The following is a 26,360-nucleotide window of genomic DNA, read 5'->3' on the forward strand; positions in this document are numbered from 1 at the left end:
ACAGTTAAATTTGTGACGATGGACTACACCAATGCGGTCCCCGCTCCTTCTCAGGGTCCACCGCCTCCTTCTTCTGCTGTTGCATGCCGCTTGTCAGTACTCCATTCACTAAAATTGTATTACACACTTCTAGGTGGCATTGAAGATGCACTACACCCAGCTCTCCATGACACTTACCAATGCATTCTCTCCCTGGCGATAGCTGACCAGAGGCCACACACTGCTACTGCTATCGCTGACCCAAACTCCGTGTCTGGCCCGCCATCCTTTTGCCTAATGTCACCGCGCTACTTCTCCACAACTTTATGGGTGGCATTCCTAACACGTCATCCAGGTCATGATGCCAGCTAGCAATGCGGTCTCCTGCTGTTTTGACGGCAGAGACTGCTGCTAGTGGGTTGAGTTCACATGTAGCGCTACCCTTTCTCAATGTCCAAATGTTTATGCTGCTTTCTGTAGGCCGTCCATCACGCAAAAATCCTATTTTCCTGCTTTCACTTTACCTGCCATTTTCTGGAAAACCACAAGGTCTTTTGGAACTTTTGTAGTTTTTCCTTGTTGCCACAGTTTTGCTACACATACCTAGCAAATTTGGTGGTTCTAACACGCATAGGGGCTTTGCTAATAATGTTTAAATTCAGCCAGCGAAGGCAGCTTCAGAACTCCTAGCATCAAGACTGTGTGAAAAAAACTTACCTGAAAAAGGAACAAAAGGTATCGTACTTTCGAACCAGAGAAATTGCATTTCTGCAGTACTTTAGAACTGACTATGGCTTTTTGTATTGCCATTAACACACCTGGTTTAACAGAGAAATTGGGAATTCCAATCTATAAAGCTACGTACACACTTCCAATTATTATCGTTGGTAAACGAACGACGAACGATCCTGCACGATATCTGCGAACGATCGTATAGCACCGATCCTGTACATACAGATAACGACACAATCGTTCGTAGATATTGTACACACAATAGATGCGATCGTTTGAACGATACAGGAAGTTAAGTGCACCACAGGAACGTTAGTTCATCACGCATGCTCAGACCATGGACGATCAATGAACGATCGTACACACGAACGATGGTCAACGATCGTCGTCCAATCCGATCCGCCGGTCCGGTCGTTCATTTCCAACGACTTTCCTCGTTCGTCGGTGTCGTTGGTTACTTTTTTTAGGAACGATTTTTGCCCAATCGATCGTTCGTTCGTCGTTCATTTTGAACGATAAAAATTGGAAGTCTGTACGCAGCTTTACTGAATGGCGACTATTCATCGATAGCTCAAAGCGGAGGGTGTCCTTCACAATAGCAATATATTTGGGTCAGTCCCAATTGGCCATTTAGTTTCTTTTTGTGAAGAACATGCAGACAATTCAAACAGAGTCATTGAGTTGTTGCAATATCAGTAAAAAAATTGGGTCATCTGTGTTGATTTCCTTCTTGGTCAGCAACTCGGATACACCAAGTATCCCTGTTAACTGTGCATATGGGACAGCAGAGCTTGTGAGAGGCATTGGGTGGAAAGGAATTGGCCTCCAAGATCTGCCCTAAAACCAGGTGATCCAAACATTCCACATGAGCCACTTGTTGATAGAAAGAATATTATATTCCCGTCTCTGCACATGAAACTGGGTCTGATGAAGCAGTTTGTTAAAGCTTTGCCAACTGAAGGAGAATGTTTCAAGTACCTCATTTTGGCATTTCCTAGCCTGTCATTTGGAAAATAAAGGCCGGTGTGTTTGATGGTCCACAGATTTGGCAGCTCATCAAAGATGAACATTTCATCAGGACAACATCAGGAGTCAAAAAGAATGTTTGGTTATCATTCAAAGCCATGGTCAAGGACTTTCTTGGAATCACACTGGCAAATATATAGTCAAATTGTCCAGAAACTCTTGGAGAGTTACAAAATGATTGATTGCAATATGAGCATCAAGGTGCATTTTCTGCATAGCCATCTTTCCAAATTCCCAGAAAACCTTGGTGCAGTCAGTGATGAGCAAGGTGAACAATTCCACAAAGATTTGAAGGTCATGGGAAGACGGTATCAGGGTATATGGGATGTACAAATGATGGCTGACCATTGTTGGAGCATTCAGCGGGATTAACATTGAAGATTTAAGGAAAAGCTATAAGCGTAACTTTTTACCTTAACAGCTTACCCGATTAATTTTCAAATGTTTTGAAAATTAAAAAAAAAAAAAAAATTCGATTAACAAATTCTTTGTATGAACAAAAGAAATTTAAATAAATAGTACATTCAAGTTATTATTTCATAATTTTTTCATTGTGTGTAACATTTGTATGGAGGGTACCCTGTATAGTAAAAACTAAATGTGATAGCAAAAAACTGATGTCATTTCTGGATTCACCACCCAAAAATTTGTAAAAAAACAAGTGTTAAGATTTAACTCAACAAAAAAATATGTTTCCCAGTGTAATATTCAGCGGAATAAATCAAGAAGGTGAAATATACAGACAACAATAAGAACGGGGCAGGGGTTTTAACATCCCACACTAAGTTGCGGCTTAGATGCACCTAAAATATCCCAAAGGGGTTAATTACACTGCATGGTTTAAGCCCCCAATTATTTTCTGCACTTTTCCTCCATTGTGAACTTTCTCCTTCACAAAACAAGGTTTAATGGTGATATTACACCAAGACAACGCAGCCAATTTTACTGTATGCAATACGAATCCTCCTCCCGGGCTCATCAAACTGAAAAACTCCTCTGTTTGTCAGCAGCTTAACCATTTATTATTTGAAAGGGATTCTGGGAGTAGTTGAGAGCACACGATGCATATATATATTTTTATTACCCATGGCAATACATGACCAAGCATCGCTTAGCGACAGAAGCCAGTACAGCTCATTCCCCGACCTAAATCAGTACTCGGCGCCTGCCGAGATCTACCCCGATTACGAACATTAGGCATTCATGGATGGCAATAAAAAGGCACAAAATTCACCTCTCACACTCTCAAGTTCTCCTAGCTCAGGACATTTGTCAGCTGTAGGCCTGGAAAGGTTTGAACGGCTGCAGTCCCAATGCTCAGATGCACAACACCTGCACTCATATCCAGAGGTTGGAGTCATCCATCAATTATTCAGAGCGGAGTTGTGTTTTGCCAATACGCATAAAGCTCCGGAGTCAGCTGTGCTTATGACCTGGGAATTGCTGCGAACATAGCTGGGGGTGTGTGAAAATGCAATCAATAGGTTCAGCTAGTTCTTCATTACAGAATTCTCACTGACACATCCATCTAGACTTCTATACTCCAACTAATTCATAGGAATGGTGTTTATTCTACTGCAGTTTTCCCAAACGCAAGGGATTTTTGCAGGCTCTTGGTGCTCAATCTGACGTGTTTTGGTACTTATAATTAGGCCCTCTGGGCCCCTGCAGACCATTGTGTTTTTTTACAGGAAAAATATTCCTTAGCCTGGTTTAGACCGTCAACAAATGAGGACAGCAGGTGTGCAGACCCAGGAACTCAGGGTAGGGAGCCTCGCCTAATGGAACAGCAGGATTGCAAACCTAGGACCCCAGGGTAGGGGTAGAGGGAGCCCCTCCTAATGGGCACAGCAGATGTACAGACCCAGGAACCCTTCATATTGGGCACAGCAAGTGTACAACCCAGGAACGCCCTTGCTAATGGGCACATCAAGTGTACAGACCCAGGAACACCTGTGCTAAGGGGCACAGCTGGTGTACAGACCCAGCAACCCCCCTGCTAAGGGGCACAGCAGGTGTACAGACCAAGTAACCCCCTGCTAAGGGGCACAGCAGGTGTACAGACCCAGGAACCCCCTATTAGGCAACAGGTGTACAGACCCAGGAACCCACCTAATTGGCACAGGAGGTGTACAGATAAGGGAACAGGTATGATGGGAGGCCCTCATCATGGGCACAGCAGGATTGCAGGCCCGGGAACCTCTCAAAATGCATACAACAGATGCACAGGCCTGGGAACTAAAGCTCAGAGATCCCACCAGCAGAGCCCCTCTGACCTATAGGAAATTCAACTCTCCAGATTCTACCGCACACTTTTGGGTGGACTGACTCTTTTAAATTTACTTTAAAAAGCAGTATTGCCAAAACAGGTTGGGTTATTTTCACTTTCATTTATTTGAGTGGCAGAAGATTTATCGGCAGTTATTTTGGTGGGAATACTTGAACATGTATAATGTTTCTGTTTGGTTGCAGAGCAGATCGATGCATGGGCTCATTTACAGTCTATCCATCCCAGTGGGCCAATAGACCAAACATTCTGTCATCAGATCAGAAAGATCAGAATGCTGCGACTTCTGCAGCGTCATCTCCCAGCCTGAAATACATATCGCTGGAAACACAACACAGCAAGGCATGCTGGGAAATGTAGTTCTTTATTATTATCCATAGATTGTACATTCAAGACTTAGAATAGAAGGATGTAGTGTCATAAAAAAATTAAAGAATTTTGGTGGATTTTTGGTACACAAACATAGCAGTGTGTATACCAGTCATGGTTTGGTGGGACAGCTAACACAGAGGGTGAGGTTACATTTTGCAGTTGCTTGGCATGTTAAAAAAGACCTGGTAAAAATGTTCTGATTATTTTTTTAAATTTTATACTTGTATACATGCTGCAGATATCTGCAGTCATAGGGTCCCTTTTCTTTCCAAATTTCCTTGCCATGGGTGGTATTTCACTTTTTAAAAAGTGGTGCTGACATCACATCAGCACTGCCCTGAAAAAGGTTACAGATAAACTCCATATTTGCTTTTCCTTTTGCACATGTAGATAGTCCTCTCCTGTACGAATAGTGGTTATTGCCTTATTTCTTCCTTATCACAACAAGCATTGATAGTTGCTGCAAAGTTAGAGAATTTAATTGACCACCAAGGATTATCCAGCTCACTCCTATGGTGGCATGTTTACAAACCTAGTCTGTCCAGGAAAGCCTATGTGCTAATACAGTGTGTGAGAGGCAGTGATGGGAGCTAAAAAAATTCCCTATCTTTGCTGCAGTTCACTATCCTGATTGTAATTTCACCAGACTTCTGCTAAACTTACACTTAGTGATCACATGAGCACAGACAATACACTAGGTTTGTGTTTTTTTGTGCCATTAACAGTGCGAGGAAAGCTGAATACAAAGGCTAGTAAAAAAAACAACTGGGGAAGGAAGTGTGGAGCAAGTTGTAGGGTTCAATTTAACACAGAAGAGATTGCATTGCCGATTTGTTAAATGATACAGGTAGTCCCCAGGTTACATATCGTCGGAACAGGTACACTATTTTACCAAATGCAATTAGGACAGATATTTATCTCAACATTTTAGGCAGCATGGTGTGAGTTACTATATAAAACCCTAACTGTGAGGTAATCACAAAGCAAAAAAAAATATCTTTATGGAGCCTAGACATTCATTCAACTTCTGCAGCAAGCTGTTTGATATTCAAAAAGAAACTGCAGTTTGTCTTGGTCATTAAAGAGATACAAGAGGCTGCAGAAATAGCTCAGCCCCTCCTAAGATCACCACAACCTCAGCTGTGTTTAGCAAAAGATTTCTTCTGCAAGTCCTGCAAACTGCCCCTCCAAGCCTTTATTTGGCACAGGAGAAGGGAAGCAGGGAAGCCCCATTTGTATCTAGGAGGCGTCCCTATGTCAGATGTCTTTAACCCGGGGACCACCAGTAACGATAAAAGGTTCCCCCTACAATGTACAGCATGCCTGCAGAATATTAGGACAAGGTATGGCACTAGAGAGCAAGGTGGCTGTTCTGACAACACAATAGAGGGATCCTGCTCATCTTCCCTGAACCGACACATTAACTTCCTCAGATTGTATACAGAGACTGGAAGAGACTGGAAGCTACTCTCCTGGCACATTGTACTTTTCACTTGGCCCTTGTGATGTAGTTACAGGGGTTGGTAAAAATTCTGTGTCAAAGTAACAAAAAGATTTAATAAAAGATGTTTGACAGCAGATCCGCTGCCAGACTGGACCTATAGCTCTGGAACCAGCCCATGCTCCCTACTGATTGGATTGTTCTGACTCAAGGGGGTGTTTTGGATCTTTGCCGAGAGACTACTGCTTCCACACAGATAGCAAAGACCCCAACTACAGCAGGCTGACAGTTCAGCAGATTCAAAAATTCAAGTTTGGTGTAGTCTGTACCTTTAACTTGGAGTTTGCATTAAGCATGATGTATTTTGCCAGTCCCTGCACGTTTTCAGTCCATGATGCCAGCCAGGTGACCGTGTTGTCATGACGGACCTCCTTCCATTTGTGTCCTGCAGGGGGCTCTGGAATTTTAGATTCTCTGCAAGAGATTAACGGGCATGAACAAACCAATTATGGGTGCACAAATCAGCTACTGAATCTATCAGCCAAAAATAATGTGAAGCAACATATCTTACAGTGCATTTCAATTTCCTGCAGAATTTTTTAAAGTAGAATTTACACCAGGTCAGACCCTGTACTAGTTTCCTAGTTCTTACTTAGTTCCTAGCCATAATAGTGGCCATTGCCACAGGGGCAAAATCCCAAAGAATGTGGAAATCTGCCAATAAGGATTGCTGCTCTGGTAAAAGCTGCTAAAAGGTGGGATTTCCCTTCCTTTCTAAACATTTGGAGCATGAAGCTTCCCGTGTCACTTCTCTACCTGTAGCATGGTCACCAGACTACAAAAGCCATCACTCATGGCTTGGTTCTCCTGGTGTTCAAAACCAACATGCTTGCTGAAAATGAGGAAGATGCCATTACCATCCGCTTCCTTTGTCCAGCTCCTTGGGTATCATTATGATCAAATGGTATTTAATGTAATTTAACGCTATCAAAAAGACAGGATAACATGAATATTGGTGTCCTTTGAGGAAATATAGGGGCTGTCATTGGAACCCAAGTCCAAGCTAACTAATAGTCTGCTGGTATTTACCTCTGCTTCAGCACTGTCCTTGCAGTAATTACTTTCCACCACTAGATGTCCTCAGCTTTGCAAGTTTGATAATGCCAGGACTGAGGACATACAGTGAGTGCAGGGGGCGTCATAGGGCCACTGCACTATGAATTTGTGTGACTGACCAGAAACAAGCATGCAACAAATTAAACTGAGCATTTTAAAAACATGTTGGCAATGTCTGCTACTAATCAGTTCCTGCAGCATAAAAACTGACATTGTGCAGTGCTCAGCTTGATCCCTGATAAATAGGAAACATGAAGTTTTGGGTAATTTATTTAATTTTTGCACCCCTGCAATGCCATGCTATATATAAGTCTAATGCTCGACTACGGTTATTCATTAAGTTATTATTAAACAGGATTTATATAGTGCCAACATATTACGCAGCACCGTACATTAAATAGGGGTTTCAAATGACAGATAGTTACAGTGACGCAGGAAGAGAAGACCCTGCTCTGAAGAACTTACAATCTAGGACACTGGGGTTCTCCCATAACTCTAAAAATACAAATTCTGTAATTGAAAGCAGGTAATAGCTCAACAATCCATAAAGCCATTTGCCTATATCAAAGGTTAATAATTCTGAAGGTTCTGCAATCCCGTATTCACATTCCATCTCTCAGCAATGAAATTTGAAAATTGGTACTAAGCAGCAAGTGAATTGTGGATTACTTGGCTGGTGACAAGTTTACAATATGGTTTGAGGAAGACGAAATCAATTTTAGAAGGGAATGGTTAAGCCTGCTGTGTTCTATTTATTTTCCTGCAGGTGGCAGTGTTGTATATAAAATCTGCACCACGAGCCTGGTTCATAGCGGTCCAAGCCCTTGCCATTTCAAGATTGGCAATTTCTGACAAAAATGTCTCAGGCATAGAGAAATGAATGTGGTTTTACGAGCACAGCATGAACATATAGGAAAAAAAAAATCCAGGGTAATGGCTTTACATGTAAGGATCTGCATGTATAGGCAATAAAAATGTATGATCATCTTCAAGGGTTAATGCTTTGGACCAACAAATTAAGGAAAGGGATATGAAAGATCATTGGCATTCAGTGGGTTAAATCAGGGCGGATAGAAATTCCAATCGGATGATTCCATGTATTGAGACCATTGGGGGGAGTATGCCAATCAGGCATTAAGCATTTTCAAAAAGGTAAATCAGCAGTGGCAACCTACATAGACTTTCAAATAAAAGTTTTCTTTGTTGAGGGTAGAATAGGTGAACTACAGGAGAGGAGAACAATAACTGTCTGTTTTTAAATTGCTATTTGCAGGGCAGGTATGCTAATTCAATACCATCTGCTATATATTATGGAGGCACCTTTCTGGGTCCAAAATTCAACAAAGGGATGTGGTCATCCCCCTTAAACCCGTTGTTGGAGTTTAGTACACCTGTGATGGCCACATGGAGCTCTCCAAATTGTAAACCCACAAGTATCTCTCTTACCTAATGGTCGGGGTATAAAGCAGTGTTCAACACAGACATTTTTTGAGTCAGGTGGGAAGAAATTGTAGACAGGTGTCAGCCCCTGTGTACTGACCCAACTCTTCAGTAACCACCCTAAAAACATACGGGTGGTTACTGAAAGGTGCCAGTGCACCCGGCTAGAAGGGCCTGGGGAAAATACTGAAGCAAATGCTGGCACGATTATTTCATATTCACCAATTCATATTTCATATTCCACCAATTCATATATAATATTATATATTATGCAGGTAGTCCCCGGGTTACATATGAGATAGGGAATGTAGGTTTGTTCTTAAGCTGAATTTGTATGTAAGTCGGAACAGGTACATTATTTGAATAAATGCAATTAGGACAGATGTTTGTCATCTAACATTAACTACTGGAGCAAGCTGAGCTTTGATATGCAAAGAGAATCAAATGCAAAGTTTGTTATGGTCATTAAAGAGTTACAAGAGGCTGCAGAATGGCCTTAGGATCACCCACAACCTCAGCTGTGTTTAAGCAAAGGATTTCCTCTGCATAGGGAGCGAGCAGGAAAGCCGCGTTGGTATCTAAAAGTCGTCCATATGTTGGATGTCCTCACCTGGGGAATACCTGTACACACATACGTGTTTACACACAAATATTTACATATACGCCTACCAAAAATACTGTTGCTGCATTACCAACACACACTAGATGGCAGAAAAGAATGCCAAAATTCACAATAAAGCTGGACCACAAAATGATAAAAAAAAATGTATCACAGCCTTCTGTTCTCTCCCGCAAGGTGTGGTATTTTGCATTTGCAGTCACAGGCTGTGGTTGGGTCTGGACCAGACTATTGCCTGTAGTCTGCAGAGAGGTCCTAAAAAGATGGCTGCTAAGATTTGTCATTTAAACATCCAATATTTAATTGGTTATTATAAGAATTGAATATTAGCCCTGTGAGTGCAGAGTGCTGTGCACACTGGATACCTCTGCTACTATGGTTAGTAACTGGGCTCCCCACTATGTGAATGATCTTATTGGCTGGTGGTGTCGGGTGGTTCTGCCAACGGGTTTACAGCTGCCCACTGTGTCCTTTCAAGGGTTCACAAATGTTGCTACCTTTGCCAATCAGTCTTTGTTGGCCAATTTGGCAACACTGTCCAGGATTTGGCCAAACAGTGCAATGCAAAAATAAACTGGCTGAATTGGACAGCAACATGAAATTCAAGCAAGCTGCATATTTTTTTTTTGCAGTGCAGCATTATACTGCAGTGTTATGCATTGCAGTGTATTTTAAAGGTTCTTTAGGGTATTATTTACAATAAATGGCAGTGCACCAATGTGCATGAACACAACACCTTGGTATCAATGCATCCTCATAGAAGCATGCACAATGTGCCAGGCTAAGAACTCTCAACCTTCATTTCGGTAAAAATACTACACTTCATCATAACAAACCAAATCCATCCCGGATGATCATCGGATCAAGACACTTTGTATAAATACAATGCAGACCTGAAGAGATTGCCAACTACTGAACGAGCTGAATAAATGCAAATTTAAAGTTCTTCAATGTTTAAAGAAAAATCCAGGTAATGATAAGGAAGCTGACAAATTACTGGCAACTACCGAGAGATTAAACCCTCTAGATGTATCCCTTTAGTTTATCACTATCATTAATTCAACCTCGGTGTCTCTATTATACATCACAATAGTAATTATCTTCAGGCCCTGCTGAAATCAGGTCAGCAAAGTAAAAAGATCATCAGATGATATATTTATATGAGGATATGCCATGTATGTGAGATGTGTGTCTGTATCTCAAACACACACACAATATATTTTCCCAAACTTCATTATTTATTAGGAACATTTCTGGCTATGGTCTGCAAACGGAATAAACAAGCCTGAGGTGTGCCAACAAAACATTCCCAACTCATTACAATACCATTCTAGACCATTCACACATGGCTGGTTGGGTTGAGTGGTTCCTACTGTTGACCCAAACTTTTGAACCTTCTATCAGAAATTAGGATTCATCAAACCAGGCTACATTTTCCAGTCTTTAATTGCCCAGGTTTTTGGTCCTGTGCCTGGTGAAGCTTCAGCTTTCCACAATTTATTGACAGAATAAGTGGAACCTAGTGTTGCCACCCGCTGTTTTAGCTCATTTATGTTAGGTATCAAAATTCTGGGATCCTTCTCTGATGCCCACAGTTGTAAAGAGTGGTTATTGGAGTTATGATACAACGTCCAGTGCGGCTACGTGGCCGTTCCCGGAGAAGCTGGCAGGAGCCCCAGAAGGAGTTCCTTTTTTTTCTTTGGAATAAGTTCGCCCCAAGAGAGGCCCGGGCCTTGGAAAGTGTTACAAGATTTACACCCCCTCTCCCAGATTTTCAAGGGCCGCAGAGAGCTCACCAAAAGGCACCCGAACTGCAACAGCCCGTACCCATATCCAGAGCAGGTCTACAAGGTGAACAGCCTCTGACATGTTAGAACAATGTAGATAAGGGAAGTCAGCATGTCAGATCAGTAAATTCGGGATAAGGATTGGCTGTAAGAGCTGGGTTGGTCGGGCTGGGCTCTCGATGCAAGCCCGGCCCTTCCTGTGGGTGCTGGCACCTTGCAGCTGACTTGGAACTGGTGCGGACCAAGGGAATCCAACTGTTTTAATAAAACAAAGCATCAAGGCGGCTGTTGACGCGATGTGAATTCTTCCCAGTGCTTCTATAAACTCTATTCAGTCACCTATCTCAAATACAAAGTGGTTGATCCAGTGAAGGGCAGTTCTACAGCCTTAGTTTAGGTTTTGAAATTTTCACCATATTACTGCCAATACCTAAACAAGACTATCTGGCACCAACATGAAATGAAGTTTGCTAAATTACACTTTGTCATATCCTTACAACAACAAGGCTATGGTTGAGGTTCCTTTAAATTTAGAGGTTACCTACAAAGAGAAGCTCTCTGGCCAGATCCAGACATCATAACACACAAAACCCACCCCCACGTTCCATTTTACTTGTATGGCAGCAACATTTTTCCACATTTGTAAAGTGTTAATGATCATTGTTGAACTGGATTACAGTTGTAGCGATCATTGCTTTAAAGACGCTGTCTCCCTCTAATCCTCCTGTCCACGGGTTCTAAGCTATCCTACAGCTCTCTGCATGCTACAAAATCTTTTTAATTTGCCTAACCGTCCAGACTTCAGCGTGAGATGTTTTGACATCGCAGGGTCAGAGAGAGACACAGCGTATTAATCCCAGTTAAGTCTGTACTCAGCAGGCAAAGCACAGCCAGTCCCATCCATACAAACACAATTCTTGTCCTTGTCTGTTACTGGATGTCAGATCACAACTTTTTTGTAATACAATTAAATGGCAGTGAAAGAGGGTTTGGAAATCTGGAATAGATATCAGCTGTACCATAATTCTAAAAAGAAAAATTTTCTAGATTGTGGAAATAGTCAAACTCTGAGCTAAGCACTAAATACACCATTGATTTACATATGGGTGAACAGTCATACCCACTGATGGATTTTTAATTTCTTTCAACCAGTTGTAATTCTGGCACCCTTACGAGGAAATTAAGCCTTCATAATAGGCAATAATAGGTGTTATTTGAAGACCTGAAACCCATCCTGTGGTTGGCCCTCATCCATGGTCCATTAAGAATGTCCACCATTACCAATGTCCAAAAGATTAACACAAAACTAAAATTCTGAGTACATTAAGAGAAGAAAACTTTTGCTCTTGCCTCAGGAGATAAAGCCCTCCAAAGAGTGTTGGCTCCGTGAGAAAACATCCATCTCCTGGGTTCCATGTAGATCTAATGGGTTCTTTCTGTAGACCTTCATGCCATTATAGGCGACTGTAGTGCTTTAGAGGTCAGCCTTGGGAACTAGTGAGACCTGCACGTTACCCAGAAGATTGTGACCCCCTAAATTATTGGTTTCCCAGCAGATTCCAGGTCAGAACTATTGGCGCATTAACATGCCCTTGAACCCAGTTCCCTCAGTAAGCTGCTAAAACCAATCCATTTTTATCCAACCTCCCTTCCTAGGTAGCCCTGTTATATCACCATCCTCCCAAGAACAAAAAGGTGCTATCCTAATAATAACCTCCTTATCTCACAATTTGTGGTAACAATCACAACATATATATGTCAATGTGGGGCAGAATGCCTGCATTCCAACAATTATGATGGTAAAATAAAAACAAATTATTATTCCCTCAACAAACTGGAGCTGTCCTCGGTGCTAAAGCTGACAGTTCTGTTTTTTACACTATAGCTCTTCTATAGATTATAGCTAAAAAAAAAATTACTGATAAGACTTCATCCCGTGTGGTTTCTTTAAGGTAATGACTGAATTCCAAGCTCAAATTGGCAACAATGATGAAGTCTCTTAAGTGAATTCCAAGTTTTCAAGAGAATCCAGCTGTGACTAAGCATTACATTTCTTTCACATGACTTCTGAACAGTCATTATCAGCACTTCAAAAAACAGTTCACTGTTTATTCTATTTTACATATTTTTTTTTGGTCTTTTCTCTTGACAAACCACTAACCAAAAAAAATAAATTTTGATTGTACTATTAGCATTCCTCTTTTGGGAAAAAAAATATTTATAACCCAAACCAGCAGATTGTCATGAAATGGTAAGATGAACTACAGTAATGTCTTGATTAGAAAATTATAAATATTGGCCATTTAAGTTACTTGCTCTTTGTTTCCTGAAAACCTAGCTCTAGCCAACACAATAGAAGTGGTCTCCTCTTCTTCAAGCATATTCATTTAACGCATCACACAGTAGTGATCTACATTTAGCTAGACGCTATCAGCATGTCTCTGCTCAGTAGACAAGACGTGCAAAACATGTGGGTGCTGTAATATTTAAAAAGTGTCCAGATGTTTCTACATCATCTGCAGTCTGGAAATTAGTGTGAACCAAACAAAAAAATGGTAATTTTTTCTCTTGCCTTAGGAATGCATTGGACAATACACACTGGTATGAATGAGCCCTTAAAAGAACACCTGTCATGTACAAGATATGAAAGCATCAATTATTGACCTCCTGAAAATAAAAGTTACCAGATAATAGAAAACAGGTATGTAGAAAAGCAAGATCACCCTCACCAAGCATCTTTAACCCACTTCTTCTAAGCCCAAGGATCTACCCCGTAACGGTGTGTTATAAAGCTTTTATAGGCTAACTATTTTTTTAAATTCGTGCTACATTACTTATTTTAAACTTTCCCACCACAGAGGACAGTAAAGGACCTATTAGGCAGGCAAAAGTTGACAAAAAATGTACAGGAAGAGGGGCATAAACACAATGGTGTGCCCATTCTAGATTTGGGCCTAATGCCTCCCCATCAAATAGAAATAGGAAGCTTTGAAAAAAAGACACAAATTTCAATCCCCTACCTGAAAGTTGAGCTAAAGTATTTCAGAGTAAAGGTCTGCTTTAACCATCATTCTTGGGTTAAAGAGAATTATAGGAAACATTTTACACATAATACCAAGGCAAAAAAAGGAAAACGTCATTTTATAAAAACCCTTTTTTGTTAACCACCACTCTCAAAATTACCAGTCAATTCGCAGTGCTTAACTGTCATTTGAAAATAGCCGGAGAAGGAAAAATCAGAAGCAAAACTGCCATTTCTTTTAAATGACTTCAGTCCATTTATTTCCTAAAGGCTTCAGCCCCGAGGCCAGATTTCCACTCAGGAATAATCATCATTGAGAAGGCAAAAAAAAGAACATTAACTGCAAGGTAACTCTGGCAGGGTGATGCAGAATAATGCAAAGTAGCACTCGGTGGCTATGGTCATGAAGGAGCCCAGTGCTGAGGCACCCAAGCTTGCCTGATATATGGACAGATGTGCGGCACCAAATAACGCATAGGCAATGAATGAGCATCCCTCTGGGTGACATTGAAGAGTTGCACTACTATAACATCAGTGCTGCTAATTATCTCATATGCCACAAATTAAAGGCTCCCTATAGCAAGATGATCCTCTATCACATTTGATAAAGGGGGCAAATATCGGTCCTGTAGATTTTTTTCCGGTGTTGTAAACAAAGGTGTAGTGGGCAGGCATGGGTGGGAACGCCGTGTCCTCACTTTTTTGAGGTATGGGCACACGAGCCCACTCTTATTTTGTGAAGAATTCTTTGATGGTCTGCCCCGCAGGGCTAGGAGAGGGGAGGCGCACCGTCTCGAGACGGAGTTGTCTCTCTGAACACAACCTACCCACTGTCCCATCACAGGCTCAGACCTACGGTGGGAGAGTTGGCGGATTCTGGTATCATGACATCACTCTGGGGGAAGTTTCTTCCCTTTTGAGTGACAAATATGCAGGGGTGTAGTGGGGTGTGTTTACATAATGATGCGCATGCTATGGATAGTACTGTGCCCCCTCTTCTTTTATATGAATACACCCCTGGTTATAAAGTAATAAAATAGCTTTCAATTTCTCAGTGCTTATTACCTAGATCTATGGCAAGATCCCTCTATGAATAGCACAGTCTCCCCCACAGTATCTCTTCTGCACTACAATGTACTCACTTTTCCTGGTTGATTAACACCCAGCATCATCCAACCCAGACGTCCAAGTACAATACAGTGCAGGATGTCATGGACTCACCCCTGAGGTGGCACACCCCACAGGAGCCTACATTTTGGCTTTAAGAAAATGCATGCGCTAGTAATAGAAATACTGAACAAAGACCTACTTGCTGCAGTTGATAATGATATCTTCTGGTAAAATTCTCTTTTTCAACATGCCCTGCTTGGGGTGGTCACCCCGTCCTCGAAACAAACCAGGAGGCTCAATCTTGAAATTCCCAATTTTCTCTTTGTGATGATCCAGCAAGCAGTAACCAAATTCCTCTACAATCTTCTGGTTCTCTTCTTTTAATTTCTAATGCAGAGGGGGAGAACAAAAAAAAAAAAAAAAGGTTTTAGGATGGTTGGCTCTTTAGGGCTCCTAAAGAAGAATCCCAATACATGACACATGGCTTTAACAATGACCACATTTAACGTTATCTCTTACTTAAAAAAACATCCAGTAGGAAAAAGTCAATAATTCTAGAAGGGTATATTTGACTTTCAAAAGGGATTGCCAGTTAATTTATATAAAGTTATCTGCATGATGACCTCTGCACAAAGAATTATACAAAACATCCCTTGCATTACTGTAGATGAGCATGAACACCAGGTATGCACAACAGGTATGCCGAGGATGTCTCTTTTCATATAACATTAATGCACACTGCAGCCTCCTTTCTCCTTAACACATTTCATTTCCTCTACAGGGCATTTCTGCATATTTACCACAGGCGTGAAACAAAAAGACTAGCTTGAGTTATCTGCCCAGCAAAACACAAGAGAATATTAGGCTATCAAGTATTATAGGCTATGAGAAAAAAAAAAAAACCCATTGGAGCTCACTATCTTTTAACGTTTTCCACCTGGGCATACCGGGAATCAGTGTTCAGACTTGAGTGCTGCCATGCCCTTCCCCTGCTCACTAATTTCAGTCCTGTGGTTGACCTCGGTGGCCTGTTGTGTTCTCATTCTAAATGGGAGTGGTTGGGAACCACTTTATGCAGAAGTTGTGGCATGTCCGTGATGGGCTGTAGCAGAATGCAACATGTCTTTGCCTTGAATGGCCAGCCACTTCTCTTGACTTGAATGTAACCTCCATCAATCCAGTTTACAGCATTTAGAAAGCTGTTGCTGATAGAGGACTGAGAATAGATTATTATCTTTACATATAATTTTCCTGAAAACATTGAACTTCAGAATGCCGCTATCTCACTTATCGACCAACCATATAACAGAGGTTGAGTGCAGTTGTTGTAACCATGGGATTAAACTGCACAATATTGCACGCAGAAGGGCAGCTGGAACCTTAATGTGAACAGCAATCCTAAACTGGTATTATTATTATTATTATTATTATTATTAATAATAATAATAATAATAAACAGGATTTATATAGCGCCAACATATTACGCAGCGCTGTACATTAAATAGGGATTGCAAATGACAATATGGGAGAAGGGAGATAGGACGGTAGTTGGAGGGTAGGGAGGGGTCCAGTGAGGGTTTTTTTTAGGATAGGGAGAATTATGGCATGTTTAAAAGCTGAGGGGTATTTACCAGTAGAAAGGGAGAGGTTGAATAGTTCTGGTACACACAGATGTCTGTCACAGGAAACAATCTTGCTGTACAAGCGCTTTTCTGTTCTATAGAAAAGATTGAACAAGCCTATGCCCCCCCCGTATGCTCTCCACAATGGATAAAGTAGAGTGGTCATCCCTGCTTGGTCATTCGACATCCCTGGCTTGACCAGCCAGGACAGAATAATGAACAATGTTGGAGGATTGATGTACACATGCTTGATTCTCCCACAAGACAATCATGCATGTACACATAGCTTTAGTGACCAATGGGAAGGTAAAAATGCAGGAAGTGGATTGAGGAGATCAATCTGCATTTTGTTTTCTAAAGTTGAAAACATGCCTTTTGGGGAAAGCCAAATAAACCAGTTCAGCGTAAGCAATTGGTTAAATCGTCTCTTCTCGGTAAGCTGGCAAAGCATTGTCAACAGATTGTTTCAGGGACAAAAAAATGAAAAAGTAATACAATTATTTATGTTTCATTCTACAAACAGGCAATCAGCCCCTTGTCGAGAAGGCACAAAGTTCTGCTCGTTATAAAGACCTCATAAGGATTTCAGCTCTAAAATAAGACTTCCTACCCTGAAATCATCAGTCAGTTTAGACTTTATGGACTCAGGTGAACTTCCATTCCACTATAAGCTTAACAGACAAAACTTCAGACTGCGCGTTATTAACAGCATGTACTGAAACTAAATTTGTCATACAAGTGAATGCAAAATACCAATTAAGTAAGTGATGGGTTCATACAGTGCTGATCTGATATATAAAAAAACACCGGTCATCTAATCAACACACAAATTCTTTTTTAAGGCAAAATTAAAAACCAAAAATGTAATGTATTGCAGCTAACCAGTCTAATGATGCAGTGGGTGCGCTATTTTTGCCTTTAAATATACTTTTTTTTCCATGCAGCTGAATAGCAGGAAGAAAATGAAACAGGAAAAATGAAAAGGGAAAAAGGAAGGCAAAGGGAAAAGGAAGAGAAAGGGGAAAGGAAAAAAGGGGAAAAATGTTCTTTTGTAAAGCATTTCCATAGCCAATATAAAATTCAAACCACCTGAAAAAAGTTCAGGTAACTGCCAACATTAGCCTCATATGGGACACAGTGGGGGTAGAGGTTGGTGGGAGCACCAATGAGTGCTGCAAGAGGCATTAGATAATAACCCTTCTTTGTGTGTCTGTTTTTCAGTATTTCCTAAAGTTGTTGATGGGATATCTTTATTTATTTATTTTTTTTAATTGTTTTATCTCAACCAATAACCAACAATGGAGATAATTGGGAATGGAATAAGAGCATGGCTTTTGTCAGAAAGGTTTTTTTTTCCTTTCAATAAATGTTTTTTTTCCCCACTATTTAGAAGGTAGAAGATATTCTAATACTGCTAAAACCATACACATTCCCAGTTCTCCGAATGCCATTTGTGCTGGCGTGCTCTTGCCTGGAGTTCCGCCATGTATAGCCCTTGCAATCAGCACACTCATGGCTGTGCACATGCCCTCCCCACCTGACCACATTAGGAAATCATGGCGCAGTGTTGTGGACAGGCAGAGGAATTAAGTGGCAGGTGTTGCTGTTCTTTAGATTTTAGCCGGTTTGGCAAGCACAGCACTCGGAATCCGTGCCGTTCCTGTTTTATCTGTTCTCTTTGAGATTCAAGTCATTAATCATACACACTGAAAATTCACAAAATCCAGCCACTTTCACAGTGGCTCCCATTCATCTTCAGTAAGAGAAAATACAACTTTTACATTTCTCGCTGTATTTTCTTCTTTTTAAAGTTTAAAACACCAGAAAGTGGAATTTAAAGAGCTGTTCCCCTAAAATCTAAAATAGGTGGCATGGAATGGAGGCTCTCTTTTCTGTTGGGACATTACGGAGGGTTCAAATAAAAGGCAGCAAGATTTCTTTTACCTCTAATTTCAGTTTGAACATTTAGTAGCGCCGACATATTACGCAGCTCTTAGTCCATAGTCATGTCACTAACTATCCATCAAAGGGGCTCACCTTCTACACTCACATGTCCCTACCATAGTCTTATGTCTAACACAATCTAAGGCCAATTTGGGTGGAAACACAAAGGTATTCACTAAGAGCCAGTTAGGATCTACAGCACTGCACATGTGTCATCAGGAGGCAAGTGCAGAATAGGCAAGGGTTACACTCAGTTGGCTGATTTTATGTTGTACCATTACTAGGAAAAGGGTCCAGGATTATTTTAATGTTTTAGCTGCTTTCCTAAAATTGCACAAAAAAATAATGATTAATGATTTATTTTACCAGCTTTTCTTCTTTGCTGCGGTTTTTCCTTTCTTCTGATTTCGCTTTGAAGTATGTATGCATTTCTGTAAAGTCACACTTGGACAAATCTGTAATGACAGTTTTTTCTTCAAGTGTCATCTCCTATAAGAGAGGTCAAACACGTTATTTATTACTCAAGCAACTCACATTGAATCCCTAAACATAGAACACCTTATAGAAGACCCACGTAGTGTAAGTGCCCCTTGCTATTGCACCTCTAAAACTGCTCAGCTTTATTGCCCCTTTTATGTCCCAGCTCACTCTAAATTGGCTTTACCTTCTTTTACATTAACTACGTCATTGATTTCCCACTTACCAACCTCAGGCCCTCTGGCAGATTTAAAACAGATAGGCTGCTCATAAGATTTGATAGTAAGTTGTTTAGACAGCGTTTTCACAGCTGCTATCTAGGGATTATTAGAAAACTGAGCAATGAAAAGCTTACAACAGCTTAGTTTTTCAGCTATGGTTGAATAGTATACCAAAAGCAATGGCTTCTACCTCTTTACACACTAGCCTGTCCCTTCTGCTAGAATAAATATTTATAGATTGACTCCACCTCCTAGATTGTAAGCTCTTCGGGCAGGGTCCTCTTCTCCTGTGTCACTGTCTGTATCTGTATGCCATTTACAACCCCTATTTAATGAACAGCGCTACTTGTTGGTGCTATATAAATCCTGTTTATTAATAATAATAATAATAATAATAATAATAATAATACTAAATTGACCAGCTCTGACTTAACATTTGGTTGCCTTGGCTCACATGACCAATGGCTTGGAAGTTTCTTATATGGTTGCAAGAATCTAATCAAAATGTCTCTTGGATAGGCAAGAATTGCTGGGTTCTTTTAATGGCCAGTGTTAATTGGCTTTTATTTACTTCACAACTGTTTTTCTTCTATACAAGTCCATGGGAAGTCAAAAGGAGGTGAAGCAGGCTAATTTTAACAGCCATGAATTTTGAATGATCCAAGAATCCCTTGCTCAAAGTGTAGAATTAGTTGTAGCAGCTGTGGCCAAAGAGCAAACAATTTGGTGTGACCTTTGGACAATATGGTAGACTTTCAAATACCAACATAAGACACTTGGCCAATCTAGACAGGCAGCCCCATCTATTCTATTCTACACGCCCCCACCTCTCAGATTTGAAGTTTTTATTAGGCCCAATTCTTTGCTCTCCATGTATTTTCGTTTTACTTGTCACGTATTTAGGTTTGTCATTTGCGGCCCCCAGTAATTACACAGTGCTGCCTAAAAAGTTGGTAAAAAGTCAGTAAACACACATCGTAGTCTACATGCCTGGCTGAATATGGACCAACTCCCAAGAAGCAAGAGAATTGTATATATAAATATAGCCTGAACTCCATACCACAGTTGCATACAAAACCATTAGCTGAGCTCCCCTTTTACAAAAACACTTTCACCAATTCCTTTTATTTGTACATCGACTGTTTTCAAAAAATATTGACTCCTTGTGCCATTTATAGTCATCAATGATACTAAATTAGGACATATAGTGCAATATATAAAACAAACAAAGTTGAATGGACATCTCCTGCTGCCATGTATTAGGCAGCTCAATGAATGGGCAACAAATGGAAATGCAGCTTGGGTCTGAATCCATGTGGTTGCATGGATGTGAACAAGCCTTGGACTCATGGACATGTAGGATATGTAGTTTTCAGCAAGCAATATGGAAGCCCCCATGAAACCAAAGCAACTTTCCAGCTAGGAGAGAACACATTGTGCACTAACAATATATTAGGGGTATGTAGAACATAGTATAGAGGTTTTTAGGGATTTGAGAGTTTTAATTTGAAGTGTTTTAATTTGAATATTTTCCAGGTTACAGTTTTTATTTTAAAGTCTTGCAGCGTGGATTGACCAAGGTCAAGCTGAACTGCACATAACATACTAAAATTAACTCCTGCTTAGAATAGGTGGATTTCACCGGCTTATGAAAAACCTTAAAAGTCTAGTTATTAGTCTTTTAATCTCCATCTTCACTTGTACACAAAACCGACAATGAAATGCGTAAGACTATTGTATCTGCTTCAGATGCATCACTCTCTAATTCACATATTACAATGCAGCGTGAGTTGCTTGGCTCATAAATTGGTTCTAATGGGTATTGACAGAAGAAATTAACCAAAAGACCAAGAACAAAAAAAATAATAAAATGACATCTAAAAAGCGAGAGCTGGAGGAAATCGGACCAATTAAAAACACCATAAACCGAGAGCAGTCTAGTTGAGTCAAAGGTCTCGTCCTCTATAAAAGCTTTAAACGGTACCCAGTTCCATTTATTTCAAATTATTCCTCATGGCTAGGAAAAAATGAGATTATAATTTGCAGCCAAGGCTTATACTTGGGGCCAATTGATTCATAAATGGAAAACTATGTAACAGAAGTTAATGTAGTGTTTTGTGCATGAAAAGTTTTTTTCCCCTTTCTAAAAAGTTAGCCCATTTATAAAGTGATATGGATGGATGAAGCCCAGTGGGTCAAGCTAGGTGCTGTTTTATTTAGTTTTTTATCCAATAAATCTTCTGGCAAAATTGTGTTCTGGCTTCTTTATTCTTCAGATAGGAATGTATGTATGTTTAAATTTCAGCTCATGGTTTCAATAGCAAATGCATTCTGTCCACAAATATGGTATGGATACACGCATGCCCTCCAATCAGCTGAACTGTGCCCATACCCCTCCTACCCATACAGAAGTAAATATGATTGGCACAAGTAACTCACCTGGCACTATTATTACTGGGCTAAGGACATCTACCCTGGGTCGGACTGGGCAGCTGGACCCTGTGGCCCACCAGAACTCATAGCTTTCTTGAATAGCTTAAATTCTACTGCAGGGGAACACCTGAAATTTGTTTTCCAGTGCAGATGAAGGGGGGGGGGGGGAAAACACAAGGGTAGCAGTGGGTTAAGTGTTTGGAATACTTGCACGTGTCCCCATTAGGAAAATTAACTCTTCCTTCCTGTACGACAGTAAGGAAGAAAATTCCTTCCAATGGGTACTCATACAGCAGTATAACCTGACAGACCTTTCTGCTCTCCCCCACTCCATGCAAAGCTTTCCAAAGAAACATTCACATTTGCTTTTAACCAAGTTCCCTTCAACTCGGAGGAGATTTACTTTGTCAATTACACGCAGCCTGCACAATTGCTCTTCGGTTGTCCTTCAGCAGTCCTGGCCTTTATACAGGGTGACAAACATGAGAAATGATTTTACTTGTATACATACTGTGCGGCAAACAATGATTACTTCGGGATTAGGCAATGGCATGCAGTCCTGATGGAAGCTGCGGACATCAAAACCGTGGGGGGGGGTAGGAGTCTGTGCACGGTAATAAGGCCACCTAAACACCTTCCTTCTGTGCTGTGACAAAGTTTGCTTTTGATCTGACTTTGGTTTTAGGAAAAATTTAATTAACAATTTCAGAAATCTGTGTTGTCAAGAGTACGTCCAGATGTACAAATAAATGACCAATCTGCTATCAAACTGAATGATTATTTTACTGCAGTATTTTACAATTGCTTTAGGACATTTGATGAGAATTTCTGGAATATATAGAGGAAATGTCTTTATGATTGTTTATTAGTTGCTGTCCTGCTTGGAGATCCCAACAATTAGATGGTTTGCCACAGCAACATAAAGGCCATCACCCATTAGAACACCAACAATCTGCTACCAAGGAGTGTAGCCAGAGATTGTCTAACATAATGCAGTCATTTGGATACCACAAGTCCACTCGTTAAATCGCTCAAGAGAAAAGAATGGGCTCCTAAAATGCATTGACTATTTTTATATATTTTCTGGACTGAGATATAAACCATGGTGCAGTTCTTGGTTAGGTTTATAAATGGAGGAAAAAAAAAAAAGGGGAAATGCTTAATCCTGTCCAGTGGCAGATGTCACTGGTCCCTATGCTAACAATAAGCCCCTTCTGCAGAACTGACTTAGGACCCTGTTGGTCCCTTGATGGCTGAGGAGGGTCCAGGCCCTCATGCAGTATCACCCTTTGCACCACCCCTGATCCTGCCCGAAGCACACCAATGGTTTCATCTCAGCCTAGACAAAGTGACTGTACTAGAACTCAAGGACTGCTTTAATGATAAGATTAAGACTTTATGACAAAAGGAATAAATTCATGCAGATTTGTTACTGTTTAGTTACCGAAAGCTCTGCTGTAAATTTGCATTCCAGTCTATAGGGTAACTTATATACTTCATTAACATTTTGATACAGTGTTTAGGCCCCAAAAGCCGAGAAGTAATAGAATTACATTTTTAAAAAAAGTAAAAAAAAAAAAAGGTTCCTGCATAGCTTGTAAATTGGATAAAATGGCAAAAAAAGACCCAAATTTATATTTCCAGAACTGTAAGAAGACCCTCATGGATCATCTGCATATAATATATTGTCTTGGATGATAATTTTATGATTTTGCAGGGGAATTCACACATCTGGTAAGCAATCACCATTCTTCCACCATAAAATATTCTTATAGCTTGCAATTTGGAGTGAAATAAAAAGAATTGTGCATTTATGTGAATATGGCGTCCAGTAAGCATGTCCGATCAGCTGAACTTGGAACACAGTCATTTACAGGAATTTACACCAGAGATCATACAGCAGAGCACATATAAGGAGGTATGCCATGCAGAAAATTACAACCTTAAACTCTTGCAAAATGAGTATCATAAAGCAGGACTCCAGGCAAGCTACTGAAGTAAAACCCCAGCTGAAAAACATGTTCAAGAAGTTTATTCTTTCAAAAATATTTGCAATCAACCCAGCCAGTCTTGGAGCAACACTGGGATCTAGTGACATGCACAGCTGGATGGCTGAACTAATTTCAGCAGTCATTTGACCATACACCACCTTGTTGATTTTTGTTCTTTGCCCAATGAGCCTGCCTTAAAAACATGACATGGTGGTGGGTGCTGTGAGACAATCATGACTCAAGTTATTTGTAACTATCAGTTCACAAATGCAGATTAGTGGGTATAGTAGTATGCAATGAATTAAATAAAGTTTGGGATGAGACCCAGCAGGTCCAACCACTGCTTGCAGAGATGGATGTGGAGTGGAATGGATTCAAGACCAGTCACCCTGTACAAGGAAAGGCAGCAATGACTGGTCTATATTACAGGAAATCTCTGCATAAAAGCAAAGCACAGCAATCAAACTGGATTACGGCAAAGATTTGGGGGAAGGCAAATAACAGATATATATGAATATATGAATTAAGTTCACCATGCCATGCCCTAAAAGTTATATTATAATAAAAAGTTTTCATCTGGCCACTCCACTACCTATTTAATTCATATGAAAAAAGAAAGCTCTAATCTAATTTCTTTAAGGCAAGATTATCAATAACAAATCAGCAACATTACAACAACAATGACAAGTTGACCCAAACTTTCCTCCTAGAGGCAAGTCACTGAACACCATCAATGGCCTTGAACATGTTTTGCGTTTGGTGCACCCTGATTAACCATTACATATTCTATAGTCATTAATTCTCCTATATAACGTTGGCTAATAAAATGCTAAGCTTTTACACTCAACGGCTTTTTTTCTCCCAACCTATGTTCCCGAATGAACTATTGAAATAATTTTTATATACACATATAAATAATACACCAAGGGTGACCACTGCAGATGTTACCACTGGAATTGGTGCCATTGGTCTTGACATTTTATATCTAAAAAGGAGAAGTGAGATTTCTCAGTTAAAATGCAGCACGTGAAATAAAGCTTCACAGGGCAGGGGGCAAAGCTAAAAACTCCAGCAGAGAGATCTTGTCAAAAAAGAGTCCCTTGAGGCACAACAAGCCATTGGGTTATTTTGCCAAACCAAATGTACTTATAACTGAAATATCAGATTTCTATGGATTGACCGATTAAAAAAGGAAAGCTTCTAAAGTATGATCTATAGCAAAATAATCAACTGTTCCCCCATGTATTCTTGTTTCACACGGCTATTACAAGTTGTCTTTTTTCTTGCCCAACATAGATGCCTTCTTAAGCCAATCTTCTCAGACTTCAAAAGCTCTGCATTATACATGGCCTCTCTGCTCCGCTGATGGGGCTTCTAATTGGCAAGAGTTGCATCCTTTAAGATGTAAGGCTTGATGTAAAAAATATATGAGTACAGAAGTAGAAAGGCAAAAGAGGAAACTCTGCGCATGCATCTTTCATGAGCGACTTTTAACAAAGCAGATGTCTGGCCAGAGGCGTGCTGTGAGATCTGTGCCCTGGTGCTGACAGAGGCATCAGCTACTCTGCACGGGAAGAGACAGGGAGCCTGGCATAGGCCAGAGGAGCAAGGCAGAGATCTTCCACAGCTCCAGGAAAAAAAGAGGCATCTTGTCATTTCTCAGTGCCACATAAGACACCCCTTATGTTGAGATCAAAGCACGTTGCCCTTGTCAGACATGGCAAAAAAAATGATTTAGCTGTAATTTCAAGGTAGTCTTGATACTCAATGCAATGAGGCTTTAAAGTGAAACTTTTACTTTTATTGTTGAAATAAAATCAAGATACCATACAGTATTTTGTTTTCTCTAGCACAGCATGTTCTAAAGCAAACTACTGCCAATGAACTGGCAATCCGGCACAGTACATGAGCAATGGTTTAGACTGCCAGCAACATATTGAGACCCCTGCACATTAACAAGTACTCTTCTCCAGTGTTTATGCACCCTGAGCAGAGGTGAGTGGAACTGTCCATTAATGGAGAACATAAAGGGGTAATGGGTATACTTTAAAAATGGCCCCATAACTTTAAAATTGCCCCAGGTTTAGAAAAAAGGTGAATGAATTGGTTTTGGTTCACAAAACTGTTAGTGATTGTATCAAAGCAGAGAAGGCTAGTTTAGGGACAAATAGGTACATTATGGACAATTAGTAGCTAGACACGAATTTGGTGTACTCTACATGAGGGAGAGGGTATTTTCCTGCAACTAAAACATCAACATTTTGAATTACATGCTTGAGGGATGCCTGGGAGCTGTGCACAGTGTTGCAAAACAGTATAATTTTTACATTCTTTATATCCGTACACAATGGCAGTGCATAGGCATTGAGGCTGTCTGTATAAGATATCAGGCTATATACCAGGGAACACAATCTGCACATTGATGGCAAAGATGGAAACTGAAATGGAACAAGGGGTTTTCCTTGAAATGTCATGATATTTTAGTGGACAAATTGCCAATTAATGTAAAAAAATCACTTCTGTTGGGAAAGATGGGGAAAGCATCCCAATTCCGGAGCAGTGTTGTTGACTGGAGGACTGTGCAGGTGTCATGTCCCACCACAGGCCTTACATAGAGAGCAGCAGTCTGGATCTCCAGTGGATTGGAGGCACATTGTAGGAATGAGAAAATAACCAAATACTTTAATGGCATCCTGATTTGCAATAGCAAAAAAACAAAAGTGTACCTGGGCTTAAAATTG

At 40.5% G+C, this 26,360-nt stretch overlaps 1 protein-coding gene across 2 annotated transcripts in view; it reads right to left on the bottom strand.

The window, feature by feature from the left end:
- LOC140338329 (DNA topoisomerase I, mitochondrial-like) overlaps positions 1-26,360 on the bottom strand; it is a 76,734-nt gene that overhangs the window by 10,334 nt on the left and 40,040 nt on the right. For both annotated transcript variants that reach the window (XM_072422513.1, XM_072422512.1), the window contains exons 9-11: positions 18,864-18,986; positions 15,131-15,318; positions 6,167-6,311 (exon numbers count right to left, since the gene is read on the bottom strand). In XM_072422513.1, coding sequence (XP_072278614.1) covers positions 6,167-6,311; positions 15,131-15,318; positions 18,864-18,986 — 456 coding nt within the window. The remainder of the gene's footprint in view (positions 1-6,166; positions 6,312-15,130; positions 15,319-18,863; positions 18,987-26,360) is intronic.

This window comes from Pyxicephalus adspersus, chromosome 9, assembly GCF_032062135.1.
Source record: "Pyxicephalus adspersus chromosome 9, UCB_Pads_2.0, whole genome shotgun sequence".
In the NCBI taxonomy this organism is placed as follows: Eukaryota; Metazoa; Chordata; class Amphibia; order Anura; family Pyxicephalidae; genus Pyxicephalus; species Pyxicephalus adspersus.